Raw genomic sequence first — 18,909 nt, 5'->3', positions numbered from 1 at the left:
GTTATGATAAGTATTTGAGTTTATCATCTGTAATTGGAAAATAAAAATATAATACATTTAGATGTATAAAGAAGAGAGTATGACAAAAAGTTAATAATTGAAAAAATACATTTTTGTCCTCAACAGGTAAGTAAATCTTGATAAAGGCTGTACTTCAAGCAATTCCAACCTACACCATGAGTATGTTCAAGCACCCTAAAAATTTATGTAAAGAGCTTAATGTAATATTTGCAAAACTCTGGTGGGGAAATCAACAAAAAAAAAAAATAGTAATGTGCAATAAAGAAGTTGGGAAAAGATGAGAAAGAAAAAAGGGAAATGAGGGCTCGGGTTCAAAAATCTAGATAGTTTTAATTTGACCTTGTTGGCCAAGTAAGGGTGGAGATTTATTCAAAATTCGAGTAGCTTGGTAGCCATGATTCATAAAGCAAAATATTTCAGATCAACATCCTGGAGGGTAAATTGAGTTACAAAACTTCTCTAATATGAAGGAGTGTGCAAAATGCAGTGGATTTCTTAAAAGAGGCCTGAGATGGAGGGTTGGTAATAGAAAAAGCATAAAGATTTGGGGTCACAAAAGGCTTTCTACCCCCACCAACTTTCAGTGTACAATCACCAGTGTCGATACTAAACAGGAAAGCAAAGTTTAGGGAGCTTATAATGCAGCATAGTAGGGAGTGGAATGAGGAACTGATTAGAAGAATATTCAATTAGGAGGAAGCAGCCCGGATTTGCAGTATACCTTTGAGCGAAATGGATGTAGAAGATAAAATTGTGTGGAGTCCATCTAAAAAGGTACTATTCTCAGTTAAAAGTGCATATTTCTCAGTTAACAGGAAAAAAGCTATCTAAGGTGAATCCTCAAAGGAGCGGGTAATTGATAGCAGATGGAAAAGTATGTGAGAGCTTAATGTACCTGGGAAAGTTAAGCTAATTCTATATAGAGTAGGAAATAAATTGTTAGCTACAAGAGGGAATGTGTTTCATAAGAAAATTGTAAAAGACTATTTATGCCCCATTTGCTCTAAGGAGGAGGAATTTGTTATGCATGTGTTTGGCGATGTACTGCAGCAAATGATGTACGGTTAGAGGCTACAAAGACATAAGTTAACATGTTGGATCTATTGGAGAAGTCTAAGTTGAAGTTGAGCAAGTTAGAATTTGAGGAAATATCTACTGTAATAAGTAGTCTATGGACAAGAATGAATGAATTTATTTTCAAATGGAAGTTCCAAAATCCTAGTCAAGTGATTGGAACGGCAAGGGATGGATTATAAGAGTTTTATTTGGCTCAAGAGTCTTTAATAAAGAACTAAGGAAACAATGTAGAAAGGAGTAACCTAAAGTAGAAAAAGCCAAGGGAGAACTATGTGAAGATTAATTGGGATGCAGCATTGGACTAAAAAGACAGGAAGATGAGGTCAGGGATTATCATCAGAGATAAGGAAGGGGAAGTATTGGCTACCTTCTATGGTCAAAGAAGCAATGTATATCAACCAGTCTTAGTAGAAAGTTATGCCTTGTGGAGAGCAATGGAAGTATGTAGGGATCTCTACTTCCATTGATCTCAACTTCAATAAGCTAATATTTGAAGGTGATACTCAAGTCATTATTAATGCAGTCAATGATGAGAAAAAAGAACTCTCCTATTATAGAAGTGTTATAGAAGATGCAAAGGAACTCTCCTATTATAGAAGTATTATAGAAGATGCAAAGAAACTTTTGAAGAGAAAAAGTGATTAGAAGGTGCAATTTATATATAGAATGTAAATGAGGTAGCACGCATTTTAGCAAAGGTGGCTTTACAATTAGAATTTGAGATGGTTTGTATAGAAGAGGCTCCAATTTGCATAAAATTTCATCTGGAGAAGGATAAGAAATGTAATGAGTGATATGGTTATAATGAATACATAGCCTTTTATTAAAAAATAAAGTATGATTATAGAATCACTTTGTTTATTAAAACTGGACATGAGAAGAAAGACATACATTGTTCTTGAATACACATGTTCATTAATAAACTCAATAACATTTGGTAAAAGATGACAATTTTAAAATTGTTCTTTTTTTCGTCTTCTTTTTGCTATTTTCCCTCCAATAAAAGAGACTATTGAGTATGGACGGCCGTGGAAATGGCCTAGATAGAGAAGGGAAAGTGTGAAGCACTACTCCACTTTTTTCATTTCTTTTTTCCTTGTAAATCATTTGAAGCAATTGAAATAGTAGTATGATAATATTACAAAATTTTAGGTGTATCCTTTCCACAGTGAATGTGAAAATCCTATAGGTATGGTGGGATCTAGAGACTTAATGAAGGATATACTTAAGTATATCATGTTGGATGCTACCCATTGTACAATTTTTTTTACGATATTCCAATTTTATTAATAAATTCTCACTTATGGCAGATGAATACCTTTTACAAAGAGAGCAATAGAGTTACAATAGAAATCCCAGAATCATGCTCTTATGAAAAATATTATTGGAAAAAATAGTTGAATGGATACAACTGAAAAATAAAACATTACAAGGTAATGCCAGAAACTAAGAATACCAACACATATGATCCAAAGCAAAACAATCAACCATATGTTTGAGGAGCTCAAAGATTAAGGAAAAACTAATTGTGCGGCCTTGAGCTCTAAAGGTAGCAAGGCTATTTGTCAAACCATTCTCTTATAAACATAATTAATACTAAAAGGAAAAACATTCTTGAAATGAAAAATATTATCCCGAATACAAGCATAAATTTAAGGGGGGTTGCGAATTATTATTTAACCAATTCACAACAACAAGAGAATTTATTTCCACAATGAGGTCCTGAATACTAAGCTAGTAGCACAAAGTAAGTCTGATCCTTAAAGCTGACAATTCTGCAAAAATGTTAGTACTCATACCAAGATAACATGAAAAATCAAGAATAATGGAGCAATTATAAGATTGAAGGATGCCCCCACATCCTGCGGGTCTGGATTACCTCTAAGAGGACCATCAATGTTGAGCTTAAGGGACCCCCTAGGAGGGGCAACCAATTGACAAAGAAAGATCTGTTAGTCTAGATGATGGAAAGGGGAATGTGAAGATTAGCAATGATAGAAACATTGGAAAATGATGTATGAGTACGAGGCTTGATAAAGGAAGTAAGGTCTCTAAGCCATCTATTGATCTTATAGATGGTAGTGGACTGATAGTTATAAGATTCTTCAAAATGAGGTTTGTTTTTGGCTAACCAAATCTCCCAAAAGAATAGAGAAGGTAGAAGCTGGGCTAGTAAATGAAATTGATCTGTGCCTTTAAAAAAAGACTGCCACTGAGAAGCATTATTCTTCCATTTGTGAAAGAAAATATTGGTGAAGCAAACAACGTTAGAAAATAATGCCAAACCTCTTCAGAGAAAGTACAATTAGAGAGAACATGATAAGATATTGCCACATGATCATCCAGACATTTAGTACACTTGTAACCATATGAATACCACAATTTTCTGCCATAAAATGGAATACGATTATGCCATAACTTCTAGACAAAAACATAAATTTTAACAGGGAGAGCATTATTCCAAATAAAAGTAGCAAAAGGGAAGTGAGGATAGTGCTCCCTAAATAAGTTCCAAGCAGACTTGGTGGAGAAAGTACCTTCATTAATGTGCTTCCAAAGACGAATATTAGGGTCAGTCTTGATTTTGACAGGGAATTGGCTTACCTCAATGGTAAGGGAAATACCAACATTAGAGAGGTAGTCAAGGTTCTAGCCATTGCGAGAGTAAAGGTCTTTGATCTGCAAGGAATTATTGGAGATGAAAAAACCTTTTTTAGCAAGGAAAACATTAACAATTAACCCAATTATCATGTTTTTAATAGAACCATCACAAATGGTCCATTGACTTTTAGAGTGGATAATAGGCAAAAATTTGCAAATGGCCATTATACAATTTGACACGCACATTGATTTTGAGATTCATGTACCCTTTGCACTTTCCCTTCTTCAAAGTTTTGTAGCAAATGTGATGTGTTTTGTCATTGTTGTTTGCATTGTCCAATCTGATGCAAGAAGTGGTTGTGCAATTGTTTGTACTAGTTGTCAAGTGTCCTCCTGCAATGAACTTCTTTTATGTTTCTTGATACTACTTCTTGGATTGCAAGATAGGCTGTGGTGGCTTTTCCCAAGTTTGGATTTGTACTTCTCAAGAGATCACAGGTGTTGAAAAATATTGGAGAACTAGTTTTCGATAGAGCAGATCAATGCTACTATACTACAATTTTGCCTCACTGCCACATCGAAGGCAAGTGAATAAAAGCCTTTTGATGGTGGTTGTCCTTGTGCATTATGAAGCTAGGATTTTGTGATCCATTCTATGTTAAAGCACTACTCCACTTTAGTCTACCACAAGTACTTCACACGTGTAGTGTGTCCTAGATAGGAGTGTCAAATCGTGTTAACGGGTCGTGTTCGTTTCGTGTCAAGGCATGTTAATGTGCATTATAGTTAATGGGTCAATCCGAACACAATTCGTTAAGGGTTTTGTGTCAAAATCCTCACCCAGAATACGACCGATTAAGATAACGGGTTGACATAACACGACCCGTTATTACCAATTTTAACCCGTTTATATTAATGGACATGAACACGACCCGTTAACTCATTTAATTTGATTAATTTTATATAAATATTAAAATCACAATGTCTATAAAAAAATAGAAAATTAACTATAATTACAAAATTATAATCCAAAAATAAATACACCAAAATTAAAATGAAAATCCCAACAATTGATATGATAAACAATAAAACAAAGTAACAAACTCACAAAGCCATGCATACTATATAGTGCATAGTGCATTATAAATATTAATATTATAATCCAAATATGATGACATACATACAAATCTAAACAAATTATGAACCCATAGAAGATGGTGTAGCGTCCTCATTACTCTTGTTAATGTTCAACTTAATTATATCTTCAGTTAACTCGTCCAAATTCATTTCTTGTACTCTTATAACCAAGTTATCCATAATTCTACTAGCTCATAACCAAATCTTTTTGTTTATCCAAAGTCCTCATTGTTTACAAATAGCATTGCAATGTGTGTGAGGTTACAAACAAATCACAAAAGCTTTTTATCCTATCTTTTTTATGTTTTTAGATAGAAGGGTAGAAGTGTAATTTTTATTTTCTTAACGGGTCATAACAGGTTGACCCGTTAGTGACCCATTAAGCAATCGTGTCTTAACGGGTCAACCCGTTTTGACCCAAACCCGATAAGGCTAAACTCAAATCCACTTTTATCGTGTCGTATTCGTGTTGGGTTAACAGATCATGTCACATATTGGCATCCCTAATCTTAGATAACAAATGTTTGCATTCACTTTTTCTAAATTTCTTTTTTTTTTGGATAAGTTCTAAACATCCTTTTATGATTCACATTACAAATCTTTATAAAAAATGCATGTTTCATCCACATCAACTTACGTCCATTTACGAGATTATTTATGTACATATTTTCTTTATAAAGTAAATTTAACATATTTCATCAGGCTATATGAATTCCACTATATGTTTTGTTCCAACAATTATATTAGCAAACTTGTTAACAAGTGCTATGAGTGGTCACTTGAACTTTGAGGCCACAAGCCTCCCCTACTTTCTTGGTTACCTAGTATAACTAAATGTTTGAGTCACATTATATTATAAATCTCTTTCTATTAAGAAATAAATATGATCAATTACATCGAATTGTGTCTATTAATAAATTGTTTTTTAAAAAAACTTATACATTGTAACACCAGACAAAATATGATTATTTTGGCAGCTAATTAATCAACAGAAATTAAGGATTGAAACTAAGAAAAGACGCAACTAGAGAACAAAATTCTGATAATAGGGTTTATTCATACGTGTCAAAACCTGATTTTGAAACCCAAAAGCTGGGTTCAAATAATTAAGAAAAATCCAGATTCTAAGAATTTTGCCCGAAAAGGAAAAATCTCAATTATTGCCTAAAAATAAAATACGTAATAAAATAATATTCTCACCAAAACTATGACCTAAATCAGAATAAAGATCTACTCTAAAAGTAACAAGGAAATATGACTATAAAAGAAATAAAATAACTTAAAAACTGATGATTCAAAGAGGAAAACGGCTGATTTAAGGGTTAAAATGTTGACTACCAGGCATAGTGTAGTGACCACGAGGCGCGCGCCTAAAAGAACTTTTCAAATTGGATTCATATGTGATATTTCGATACACGTAACTAAGATGATGGCCAAAATATTGAAACATACCCAATATCATCCCAATTCTTAGAATCTTCACCTTAACCTATCATATTTGCGTTGACCTCCTTTTCAAGTTAGTTTAACCCTTTGAATCTGTCAAGTCAATATCATCATACCCATATTCCCCTGCATCACGTTCCTTATTCGTGCTATTGGAATATAAGTTAAAACCTATCTTTTTAGGAATTTATTTTGTGATTACGTGGGATCGAATCCTTGTCCTAAAACCCATAGAGAAAGATGCCAACTACCATTTCAAAGTTTGTGCAATATATAATCCAACTATCGCTAACATTTTAATTTGCTATCTCATTTAAAATCTAACTGTCAATCTAACAGATGAATATGGTAATAATATTTTATTATTTATAAGTTATAATTTTATTATTATTAAGTTGAAATATTATTCATAATTTCATATCATGTTTACTTATGGATTCACGAGCTGTGTGAAAGATTTCGGCTCTAGTTATTCTCAACGAGAAATGATATTTACAGTTGTGATTGTGCAAGCAGCGTGCAGTCACTTTGAAAAAAATGAATTAATATAGAATCCACATAAAAAAAAAAAAACTAACTTTTTAATCGTGGACCTCACTCTTTTTCAAAGCAATTGTGCGGCGTTTGCAATTCTACGACTGTACGTAGCATTACTCGTTCTCGACTACTTCCATCTCTCTCTCCGCGCTAAGATGAGCAAGGGACCGGGACTCTTCTCGAACATTGGCAAGAAAGCCAAAGGTAAATCATCTCATGCACTCTTCGACAATCTAATCTTACTCCACTCTGCCGTACATTTCTCCGTTCCTTTATACCTATCCGTTACAGTTTCTTTGTGTTTTAGCATCTATTACCATTCGATGATGCTTACTTTATAGATCTTCTAACCAAGGACTAAAACTCCAATTAGAAATTCACTGTCTCCACCTACAATGATACCGGAGTGGTACGGGATCTTGCTTCTTTTCTCCTCGTAAATTACATTTGTATGGATGTTTTTCTTATAAGTATATTTGTTTGTGTATGTTAGAAAGGAAAACGCAGATTAGATCGTTAATTGGGGTTTTTTGGATTATCTTATTAATTGCTAAATTTGGATTTCATTTATAACAGCTGCTTTAATTTGGACTTATAAAAAATAAAAATAAAAAATAAAATAAAAAAAGCTTCTTTAATTTGGCAAAATTCATAAGATCATTTAACTACATGTGAAACCATATGCACTAATGTTCCATTTGGGTGTTTTAAGTTTTTGAACTGTTTAGAAACAATTGGTTATTGCTGTGTTAATGTGTTGTGTATCAGTAAGTTTTTATTCTTAAGTTGAAAACGCACCCATGTAGCATTGAGCCCTGTGAACCTAAATAGAGTATGATGATGAAACGGGTTTTGATTGGTGCTAACAGACCATGGGACTTTCAGTTTTAAATTAAATCTTGGAGGAGTAGTGATTTGTACAAGCTCCAATATACAGGCTTTGTGCATGCCCTTTGTTAAAAAAAGTGGACCCCATCATGAAAAAAATATATAAAAAAAATCACTTTATTCTAGTGGAGCCCACCTTTTTACAAAGTGCTTCTACACTTAAGGCTTGTACCTAACATTACTCGTGACTTGTATGATTTTGCTTGGTTGCTTCATGAAACTCCATCAACATTCAAAGTAGGCGTGGTTTTTAATATACTTTAGAACTTCCCTCATTTTATTTTTTGTTAACGTTAGGATATCATTAAGTTGGCTTCAGTTTTATCTGTCATCTGTGAGTAAGTTGTTGCACTTTGTATTATGTGTTGCGAATTATTCTCATTATCAATTCTGCTGATTATCTTATTTTTCCCTAAACGAGTTGAGATATGGAACCACCCCTGAGGTTATTAGTGTCTTTTGCACCTAGGCTTCTTTCGAGTTTAGGATGTTTGTGTATAATAGAAGAAGTTTTGTGCATTTTCTCCTCTTTTATAAAGGGGGAGTGGTGTGGATTCATGCTCAAAGGTCAAAGATATTTTTTTAAGATTAAGCAACTTCAATTTTGTTATATGCATGGAGCCTACAATAGTAGTGTTTGTCTTATTGAAGGTTTATCTTTCAAATGGAGCAGCTAACAGTCCTATGCTTTGTGCATTAAAAATTAAAGGGTATCGTCACAACAAGAAAAAAAAAAAAAAAAAAAAAAAAAAAAAACAAAAGAAAGAAAACTGTGAAATTACACTAGTTTTGTCAGTCACACTCTTATTTAAGAAGTGAATTCTATCTGATTCACCTATAAATTACTTGCCAATCATTAACCTAGAACAAGATGTTTGTTTCATAATTTTAAATTTCTAAGTGTTTGTTTATGCTTGCTTTGGAATGTCATTTGGTTGGTTGTTATAGTTATTCATTCTTTGATATCACTTGTTTTGTGAATTTAATATTTATGGGGAGCGTCCTTATTGCTCTTTGTTTTTTCATCTTATTCTTTCCTCCTTTCAGGCGCTCACATCAACGGCAGTAAAATTACTTATTGGTACAGTGAAATTACTTATCAAGTGTGGGTTGTTTCCTTTGTCTGAAAATGTTGGTACAGTGAAATTACTTATTAATTGAAGCATGTTCGCTTATTCTGCTTGGCAGATTTCAACAACTCTTACCTTCACTGAGATTCTGCCATCTACAAATTAAGACTATTGCTTCATTTAAATTGCTTGATTATAACTCTGGCAAGGTCTGAATCTACTCCCTTTATGCTTGGAAATTCTTGAAGGGATTAATGTGGCCTTAACATGTATGTTTGTTCAAATTTGTACTTTTGATCAACTTTGACAGTTGGAGGTGCAATACTTCCACAACCATGCAACCTTCACAACTGCTTTTGGCTTGAACCAATCCCATTTCATTGATGTTTCAACCACCATTGGTACCCCAAGCATTGCTTTTGGTGCAGAAGCAGGTTATGAAGCTACCTCTGGTAATTTTACAAAGTACACCGCTGGCATTAGCATGACAAAACCAGATTCATCTGCTACAATAATATTGTAAGCTTTCTTACCCATCAACACAAGCTGGCATTTCTCCTTATAGAAATCATAATTGCATTAACTTTAACAACTTTATTTGATTATATACGTTGTATCTCTTTCTCTCAGGGGTGACAAGGGAGACACTATGAGAGCATCATATGTGCTTCACCTAGATCAATATAAGAAGAGTGCTGCTGCTGGAGAGATCACAAGGAGGTTCTCTACTAATGAAAACACTTTCACAGTTGGAGGGTCATACGCGGTTGATCACCTGACAGTAGTGAAAGCAAAGCTCAACAACCATGGGAGATCTTTTACAGCATGAGGTCATACCCAAGTTAGTGTTGACAATATCTGCGGAAGTCGATACCAAAAACTTAGATAAAAATCCCCGGTTTGGATTTGCTATTGCTGAAGCCCTGATCGTTTCGTGACATTTGCTGACGCAAAGTTGAACATATAATTTTTTCTATGAATTTTTTTGAGTAGCGCATACAAGGGAGAGTAGAATAATAAGTTCCATGGATAATATAGTTGTTTCAAATTCTCCATCATTCTGGATCAATTGTTTTGATGCTTGCGGTTGACCATGGCTTCTGTTTCTGAGTCAGAAGTGCTTGCTATTCTGTCTTGTCCGATACAGGCATTTAGACGTTAATGAGTTTCAGGACCTATTGTTGGGAATGGACCGAACAAACAAAGGTTAAGTTGAAGTAAATAATAGCGGAAGCAACAAAATAAACAACAATCACACAAAGAACACCAAGATTTAAGTGGTTCAGCTCAATATGAGCCTACGTCCACTGTCGGGGTCGGTTTCAATGATTTCACTATGAACAAAAAAAGATGGAGTACAAGAGTATTGATCACAAAATCTTCAATCCTAAAGCTCCAATATACTCAATGGACTCTTAGGATTGTATACAAAAGGATTCTCAAAACTCTCTCTTTCTTGACTGCTGAACACACCTCAAAATGAAGAGAAAATGATGTATTTATAGGACAAGGCGCTAGTCAGAACATTCGCTTGAGCGGACGTCGAGCGAAGTGTCGAGCGCACGTTAGGGTTACTTTCTCGCTCGAGCGGACAGTCGAGCGGAACTCTCTGAAAGATTTCGCTGGAGCGGACAGTCGAGCGGAGGTCGAGTGGAACTCTCTGGATGAGTTCGCTCGAGCGGACTGTCGAGCGGAGGTCGAGCGGAACCTTAGCTCGAGCCACGGTCAAGCCAAGCCCCAAAAAACACATTTTCAGCAGGAAATCAAGCCAAACTCAACACCTATCATTTCATGGTTTTGGTATATTGCTGTTCAGTTTTGACAGATTGCTGGTCCTTCATGGTATGATCATCTATACTATTTATTAACACAGATTTTGAGTTGCTTTCAGTCGTCATATTTTCCTTCTAAATGTTAAAACTACCCGTCTTCTATAGTATTGCGTGCTGGCTAAATTTATTTTTAAAGGACTGGGTAGTTAAGCATAACTCAAACCGAAAACGAGACGGAATATATAAAGGTGTCGAGTTTATGATCATACTTGGGTACAATGTATCTAGAGGGCCAAAACTTCGCTACAAGGCAAGGGGATTCCAGGTAACATGCGATCTAAATATACCATGTGAGTGTGAGAGCCTGCCAAATGTAAGGAACTCCACCCACACCCCCTCAGTTTCTTGTTTTTGAAGGGGAACCATCAAACACATCAGCTCAAAGCATTCTGTAGAATTATCGGGGCTATTTTGGGGTAAACAGGTATACTTTTAGAGACATTTCCCAATTAATTGATTCCATTTTAGGTACTTAAGCTTGACAACAAAGATCGAAATGCTTCCAAAAATGTGTAGACGGCGAGGTGTCGGATCTCAAACATACCCACATCTAAATTACCAATTCCCTAATCCTCGAGCTCCCAATGCCGCATCTTCGCATTCACTATAGCCACACATTCAGGGGCACGAATGATTGGCTCAAGTGAGGGTGGATGTTTTGGAAAGAAACAGGTGGTTTATCGGTTGTCTTGTGCTACACATTCCCATGTCCTCGATACAATTGTGCTTTACTTGTGGGGTTTCAAAACTATACTACTTCAAGGGACCGGAGTGTGTAATGAAAATACGCGTGAGCCATTTTGAATCCATTCGAACTAGCGATCGAAGGGCCTAGGTGTAGTCAGAGGGAATCATGAAAAATTTAAAACGAAGATTATTGTTCTTGACGTTGCACAAGTCTAAAAAGGGTACCATCCAGGTTGAGTGCGTCGCCTGACTCAAACTGCATGATATATGTTTAAAAAGCTAGGAGTTCAAGACAAGACCAGGCAACAGCCAGGTGCACAAGGTCAAGAAATGTACAAAGACCGCACCCAAGCAGCTTTTTCAACATAGATTTGACAAAAATTGGGTGTACCCTATTTAGTGGAGCTCACCCCTCGTTTCCATGCTTTATCTGCCAAATAAGACTAAACATTGAATCCAGACTATCTATTTATTATAAAACTGTGAGTTTAGACCTTATCTAGTAAAAATTCATGTAGTGACTAGGATCAAAATATGCCTTTACTGTTGGATTGAAATGCCCTTATTACAGATGATGATATGACGAAGGTGCCCTGCCCTGCAAGAGATCATAGTTAGGCTAAAATGCCTGTCACATAAACTAACTAAAATACCCCTACAACAAATCGAATTAGCAAATGCCCCATTTGGATGCTAGCAGTATCTCAGAATATCTGTGAGGTAAGATGTTTAAATGAGTTTTGTGTGAAAATGTGATTTATGTGAGTTTGGATGTATGAAATAAGTTGAAATATGTTTAACTTTTTATGGAAAGATGAAAAAGTGATAGGTCCCATCAATTCAGATGAAATATGTTGTGTGTTTGAGATGGAGATATTCTCATCCGTACGAGAATAACTAAGATGAATTCTCTACACCAAACACAACATTTTAAACAATTATGATCCAAATCAACCAACAACAACCAGAAATCCCTAGAACCAGCTTCATCTTCATCTTCTCTAGCACTTCCCACTCTCTATCCACCATCTGGTTGTGATCTACATTCTTATGTCCTCTCTTCTCGTTCTGCTTCAGACTTCTTCTCTAAAGAAATTGTAGAGATTTCTAAAGAAATTGTAGACATGTTTGTTTGTCAACCATGGCACAAGCCACGACAAAGATGGACCACCGAGTCGACATGACCGAATTTGACCACGGCAAGACATGCGGCGCAACAATAAAGATGGAAATATAGAGAAACAATTAGAAAAATATTTTCACTTTCACACCAAAGACCCACAATGCTGTTGTTGTTGTGGGTTTGTGATGGAGATTTATAGTGAATATTTTTGTCGTTGGCTTGATGGTTCTAAGATAAAGATTTCTAGTTAGAATTTCTATTGTGGACTTGATTAGATACTATTGGCGATCTAGACAGCTTTATATGCTCAAGAGCCAAGCTCCCGATGTAATTCGACTAATTTTGTTGGGAGTTAGATACTTATGAAGATTGGATACGTTTTACTTGCTCAGAAGCTGAGCTCCCATTTAAGCATTAGATTTAGTAGAGGTGATACAATTTGCATAAGCTACTATTGTTGGACTTTTTTGCTCCTTTGATTAGTCCCACATGGATGGGAAATGGGAAGGAGCAAGCTCTCAAGGCTTATAAATAAGAGGCTTAGCCTCTTAGTTTAAGTGCACCAGTCAAATGCTTAGCTAGTAACTTTTGACTCTAGTTAAATTCCTCTGTTGTCCATTTTTGTAAAATGGGAAGAGGTGTGAGTTAGAGTTTTTCTAGTGGGGAAAGCTTTGTGGGTGTGTTTGGGGTAAGGAGAGAAATTATGTGATTGTAATAATTTTTCACATAGTATATTTTCTTCTCTGGGTCTGGTGGTTTTTCTCCTGTTTTGGAGTTTCCACATAAATTTCTTGTGTTGTTATTATTTCTCTATTTTTTCCTTGTTATGCCTGCAAAGGGTAGATCCTAGGGGGGGTGAATTTGGAGGTCCAAATTTCCCAACAATTGGTATCAGAGCCACTAGGTTCTTTTTGTGGGGTGGAGCTTTGGTGTGGTAGTGTGGATATGTACAGTCTAAGGAGGTTTTGTCTAGGAGATTGGAAATTTTAAGTGTGTCCATTGTGACCCTCCAATCTTTCCTGGGAACTGACTTAGTGAGGTACTATTCATTTCTACAGTAAATTCATCAAAGCAATATCAGGAAGTAGGGCTTCAAATCTTGTCAGATTTGAGGTGGAGAAATTGGTTTACACAAGGTGTGGAAGGGCAGATCAACCCCTGAAGTCAGCAGTGATTCTAGCGACTGATGAAACGGCTAGTACAAGGAGCTGGTTCGGCAAGTGGCTCCAAGTCAGTAAATGGAGATACTGGTATTGATGCTAATGTTGTGTCTCTCTCCATGAAAAAGGAGACATGTACATCCTTATGGCATGTTGCTAATTCCCAAAGTTGCCATGATAGAGGATGTGTTAATATTAGCAGGTCCACAAGTTTGCACACGGGCATTGGTTTGGCATTAATGCAGGGTGTGTGGTGGAAATTCATGTCGATGGCTGATGAACTTCTAGGAGAGCCAAACGTGGAAGTTACACCATAATTTTCAGCAAGATTGTTTTTCGACATGGGCCGAAGTGAAATGCTTGGAATTGGTTTATTCTGAGTGAGTATGCTTTTATGATGAAGCATGATAGCGGAAGCTATGAAGATCTTCATTGAGGTGGAGCTTGGCTGTGGGACCAGTCAAAGTCGCAAGGTGGAGATTGTTGGACTTTTTTGCTCCTTTGATTAGTCCCACATGGATGGGAAATGGGAAGGAGCAAGCTCTCAAGGCTTATAAATAAGAGGCTTAGCCTCTTAGTTTAAGTGCACCAGTCAAATGCTTAGCTAGTAACTTTTGACTCTAGTTAAATTCCTCTGTTGTCCATTTTTGTAAAATGGGAAGAGGTGTGAGTTAGAGTTTTTCTAGTGGGGAAAGCTTTGTGGGTGTGTTTGGGGTGAGGAGAGAAATTATGTGATTGTAATAATTTTTCACATAGTGTATTTTCTTCTCTGGGTCTGGTGGTTTTTCTCTTGTTTTGGAGTTTCCACGTAAATTTCTTGTGTTGTTATTATTTCTCTATTTTTCTTGTTATTCCTGCAAAGGGTAGATCCTAGGGGGGTGAATTTGGAGGTCCAAATTCCCAACAACTACAACCATTTTTTAAGGTTCCTGAACATGTAATGCGATCAAAGTGCTTGCTCCGCGAGTGCGAAATGTTATTGCTCACCCTAGGTGGTGAGTACTCTTTACTTCTAAGTGCTTCGGGATGAGCACTTTGGCAAACATCAATTCAGTTATTTTTTTAAATGCTTACCCATGAGAGGAGCACTTGTTGCTCACTCCGATGGGACACCCTTCCCTCATCTCGAGATGTGAGCACTTTTATACCGTTAGGTTCGAGCAATCTTTGGCCACCCCTAGGTTGGAGTAGTCTTTGCTCACCCTGCGGTGCGAGCTCCCCATGCTCGTGGTCGGAAATAGAAGTGGCGAGTATTTTTGCTCTCACCAAGCAAAATGCTCCACCCCTAAGTGCGAGATCATTTTAGTTATTTGTTTGAATACTCACCCATGAGAGGAGCACATTCCAGGGCAAGCTCTTTTGGTTGTCTAAGTTCATTTTTCCCTTCATTTCTTGTTTTCCAACCTAGTTTCATTTAATAGTCTTACTTTCATTTTTCCATCCTACTTTCAATATCCATCTTGAGTTTATTTTACCGTCTACCTAATTTTTTGGTCCTCCCTCTTCTCTTTTACCTCTCTTCATTTTTCAATCTAGCTTTATTTTTCATTTCACCTTCATTTTTTCGGCCAAGCTTCACTTTTCCAACCAAGCTTCATTTTCCGACCTACCTACTTTCAATTTTTTGTCCTACCTTCATTCTCCTAGGATAGGTTCGTTTTTTCGTCCTACTTTCACTTTTGAGCCTATTTTCATTTTTTTGTCCTAGGAGTGATACTTTTAATGACCACGTAACACTTTTTCTCAACACTCAATTAGACGAGCTTTTTTAGCCCCTGGCCAAACCTTCATCATGCTCTGTCACAGTGCTCACTTTGCGCGAGCACTTTCGATTGCCTTTGTGTAGGAGTTGTTGTCACTCGGCCAGGCATTCAAACTATTTTTTGTACTCACCCCAATGTTTGAGCACTTGTTACTTGCCGAGGGTCTGAGAACTCTTTGCTTGCTTGGGTGCAAATAATCTTTGCTCGCACAGGTTACGAGTATTCCTTGCTTGCCCCTGCGACGCAGGGCCTGCGTTAGAGCACTTTCACTTGCATTGTGGAAAATGTTGTTGCTCACCTTGAAGTTCGAGAACTCCTTGCTTGCCCTTGGGTCTGAGCACTGCTTACTCGATCAAGGTGAAGACACACCCATGCGAGCGCTTCTTTGCTTGCCTTGGGTGCAAGCAATTTTGCTCACACCGGAGTGCAAGTATTGTTTGGTCGTCCGGGCACACCTCTCATGGTGTTTTAAAAACATCACTTTTTGTTTTATATTTCTTCAAATTTCAAATAATCTTTGCAGGAGTAGCCGGATACTTGCACGTGACCTCCTACTAGTACATAAACACGGCATCATAATGAAGTTCTGAATCAAGTCATGATCTAACATGTATTGGATGATCATGAATTGCTATGCCATCAATACACAGTTCTACCACCGAGTAAGATTTCAAAAAATAAATGATGGACCGATCACACATAACATATCACTGCAAAATACAATTTCTTTTACAGCAGTAAGACCAATAACCAACCGCACGGGGTATTGAAATGCAAAAGCATCCATACTTCGAAGAAACGTAAACAATGATTGAAAAGAATATCTGGAAGCCACAAACTTGTCTATTAGTGCCTCCAAAGAAAAATACCTAATAATAACCATGGAACAAACAAGATTGTAGAAATATTGAAAATTAAACACAGACAACTTAAATCCATATTAAGAAAGAATTCCATTAGCTAATATTGCTCATTCATGCCGCCAAGCGCACTTGAGCGTAAAACCTGCCTGGAAACCTGGGCACATGGCACAAAGCAAAAGCACACGATTGATTGAAGTAAAGAGGGCATTTTCTTTTTTTTAAAATAACTTATAATAACAAAATATTCATAAAATACAATAGAATAAGGTTTTTTTTTTATTTTAAATAATGGTATCTTTTGGTAATCATCTTCATTTGCTGAATTATTGTGCAATACAATTATTGTGCAATACAATAATCAAGATATGGACTAACTACATGAAATTTAAACAAAACATTATACAATTCTCTTGTTCTTTACAAAACATATACAACCATGATATTTAATATCCATAATTAAAGGAAAGTACATGGTAGAGTAAGAATATACCCAAAAGGTTTTGTTTTACTTATATATAGAAATAAAGAATATACCCAAAAGGTAATGAACCAAGACGCACAAGGATTGTAGGTAGATCCCATAAGGCAGTGAACAAAGGCACAAGGACTGTAGGAATTGAGTTCTATGCTGACATAAGCAATACAATGCAAACTTGAAGTATATAATCATCCTCATCATTATGAATAGGACCATCATCATTGTCAACAAAAGACTTCAAATTTTTATCATGTCCCTCATCCACTTCAAATATTTTAGTAGTCTAAACAAACAATAATAGTTAAAACATATATTTAATATTTTTTCATAAAATCTACAAAAATGAGTTTTTATGCTTTAAGATCACAAAAAAATGCGCGCTTAAGGCACACTTTTGCAAATGTGCTTCACTTACTAAAAGTGAAGCACCTTGACCTTGGCACTTTGTGCTTAACAACAACACATTTACCAATATTGACAAAGCTGCATCAACCACACCTTTATAAACAGGGTTTTCCCCACAAAGTAGAACACGCACATGAGGAAGAATCATGCCATAACAAGCATAAAAAAACATATATGCATTACCGATCTATTATAGGTGATTTAAATCACCTATAATAAATTATATTACTGGTTTACATATAACATTACTGGTTTTTTCCCACACCTTTGTCCTTATGTTTACCAAAATTGACCATGCTTCATCAACCAAACCTTTATAAACATGGTTTTTCCCACAAAGTACAACACGCACGAGGAAGAATAATGCCATAGTAAGCATAATAACATATACACATTCTGATTTATTATAGTTGATTTAAAATAGAGAGCAAGACCTAACAATGCAAGAATAATCTTGTTTAATAATGTCTCTTCATCTATTTAATGTCTTACGTTTACCAATCTCATGAATCGACAAACTAACCAAAACAAGTTTCAGAATTGGCAGTAACAGAAGATTCAAGAGACTTCAGATAGAACAACCAAAAGATTCAGTATCTAATAACCTGATAGACAGCGCACGACAAATCTTGGTTGAGAATACAAAAAAGTCGTTGCCAACATATTCAAGAGTTATCAACCAAGAACATGGTAAACAAGACCAACAAAAGCATCTAACCAAGTATCATATCAGACAAAACGTCACCATTTAAGGTACAAATAGCCCTGATGAATTTAAACTAAAACCAATGTCTCTCAAACATCAACTCCAAAAAAAAAAACACACACACACAAAGCCATCGCATGCCCAGTGTTCCCATTGATAAACGAAATCAAATCCCAATGCACATCGATAAACACATGAAATTCAAAATTTTATAGAAATATCCGTCCCGAAATCACAAATAGCCAACCAAAGCATCATAATCAAAAGCCATATGGTTAAGATCAATTGACTTCGTGCTATAACGGAAGCACCAAACCCAAGGAAACATTGCAACAAGAAAAAGAACATTATCAGCAGAAACCCAGAAATATCGCATTGATCGATAAAAACCTCAAAATCCAGGTCACTGAGAGACCTAAATATCCAGATCCAACACAACAGTTAAAAGCATACTAAATGTAACAACGTACTCTTCCTCTTAGTAACCCCATCGACAACAAAACAACCTAGCTAAAACAATATAAATAAACACAAAAAAAAAACATAAATTTGTAGTCCAGAAAACTGCTTCACCGATTTATTGAATTAATCGACGGTCTGCATGATATCCTCGGCGGTGAACTTGGAGCCCTTGTCCTTGTCAGCAGCGGAGCGACCCTTGGCCTTGCGATCAAGAAGGGACTTGCGGTCCTTGTCGAGACGGAGCTTAGTGATGACCACCTTGGAGGGGTTGATGCCGACGTTGACAGTGGAGCCGTTCACCTTCTCACGGGTGATCCGCTCGATGTGGATGACCCACTTCCGGCGGTACACCTGGACCACCTTTCCCTCACGGCCCTTGAAGGTTCCGCGCACGACCTGGATCTCGTCGTCCTTGCGCACTGGCATCGACCGGACGTTGTACTTGCTCCTCAGGTCGTTCGAGAGCGGGGCGCTCATCAGCACGCGCCTCACGCTCGACGGCGCCGTGAAGTGGGCCTTCCTACTCTTGCGGCGAGAGCTGGAGACTCTAGGATTGTACTTCATCTTCCCTCTCTCTCTCTCTCTGTGAGGAAACGGCAGGGCAAAATGCGAGAGGCGGAGAGGCTAGGGTTTATGGGTGCGCGTTTATAGAT

The 18,909-nt window shown here is 36.6% G+C and overlaps 1 protein-coding gene and 1 pseudogene across 1 annotated transcript; one reads left to right on the top strand and one right to left on the bottom strand.

Annotated features, from left to right (window-relative positions):
* The first annotated feature begins 6,974 nt into the window (after window positions 1-6,974).
* Window positions 6,975-9,878, top strand: LOC122301944 (annotated as a pseudogene).
* Window positions 9,879-18,141: 8,263 nt separating this feature from the next.
* LOC122295944 (60S ribosomal protein L26-1-like) lies at window positions 18,142-18,909 on the bottom strand. Its single transcript, XM_043105231.1, has one exon. The coding sequence runs from the start codon at window positions 18,818-18,820 to the stop codon at window positions 18,380-18,382; it is 441 nt and encodes a 146-aa protein (XP_042961165.1). The 5' UTR covers window positions 18,821-18,909; the 3' UTR covers window positions 18,142-18,379.

The sequence above is a fragment of the Carya illinoinensis genome, chromosome 2 (genome assembly GCF_018687715.1).
Source record: "Carya illinoinensis cultivar Pawnee chromosome 2, C.illinoinensisPawnee_v1, whole genome shotgun sequence".
NCBI classification, from domain to species: Eukaryota; Viridiplantae; Streptophyta; class Magnoliopsida; order Fagales; family Juglandaceae; genus Carya; species Carya illinoinensis.
Note: the sequence above shows the minus strand (reverse complement) of the source record. Positions and strands in the feature narration are given on the sequence as shown.

Coding starts and splice junctions, on each gene's coding strand:
- LOC122295944 (XM_043105231.1), bottom strand. CDS start 18,820: ATGAAGTACAATCCTAGAGTCTCCAGCTCTCGCCGCAAGAGTAGGAAG.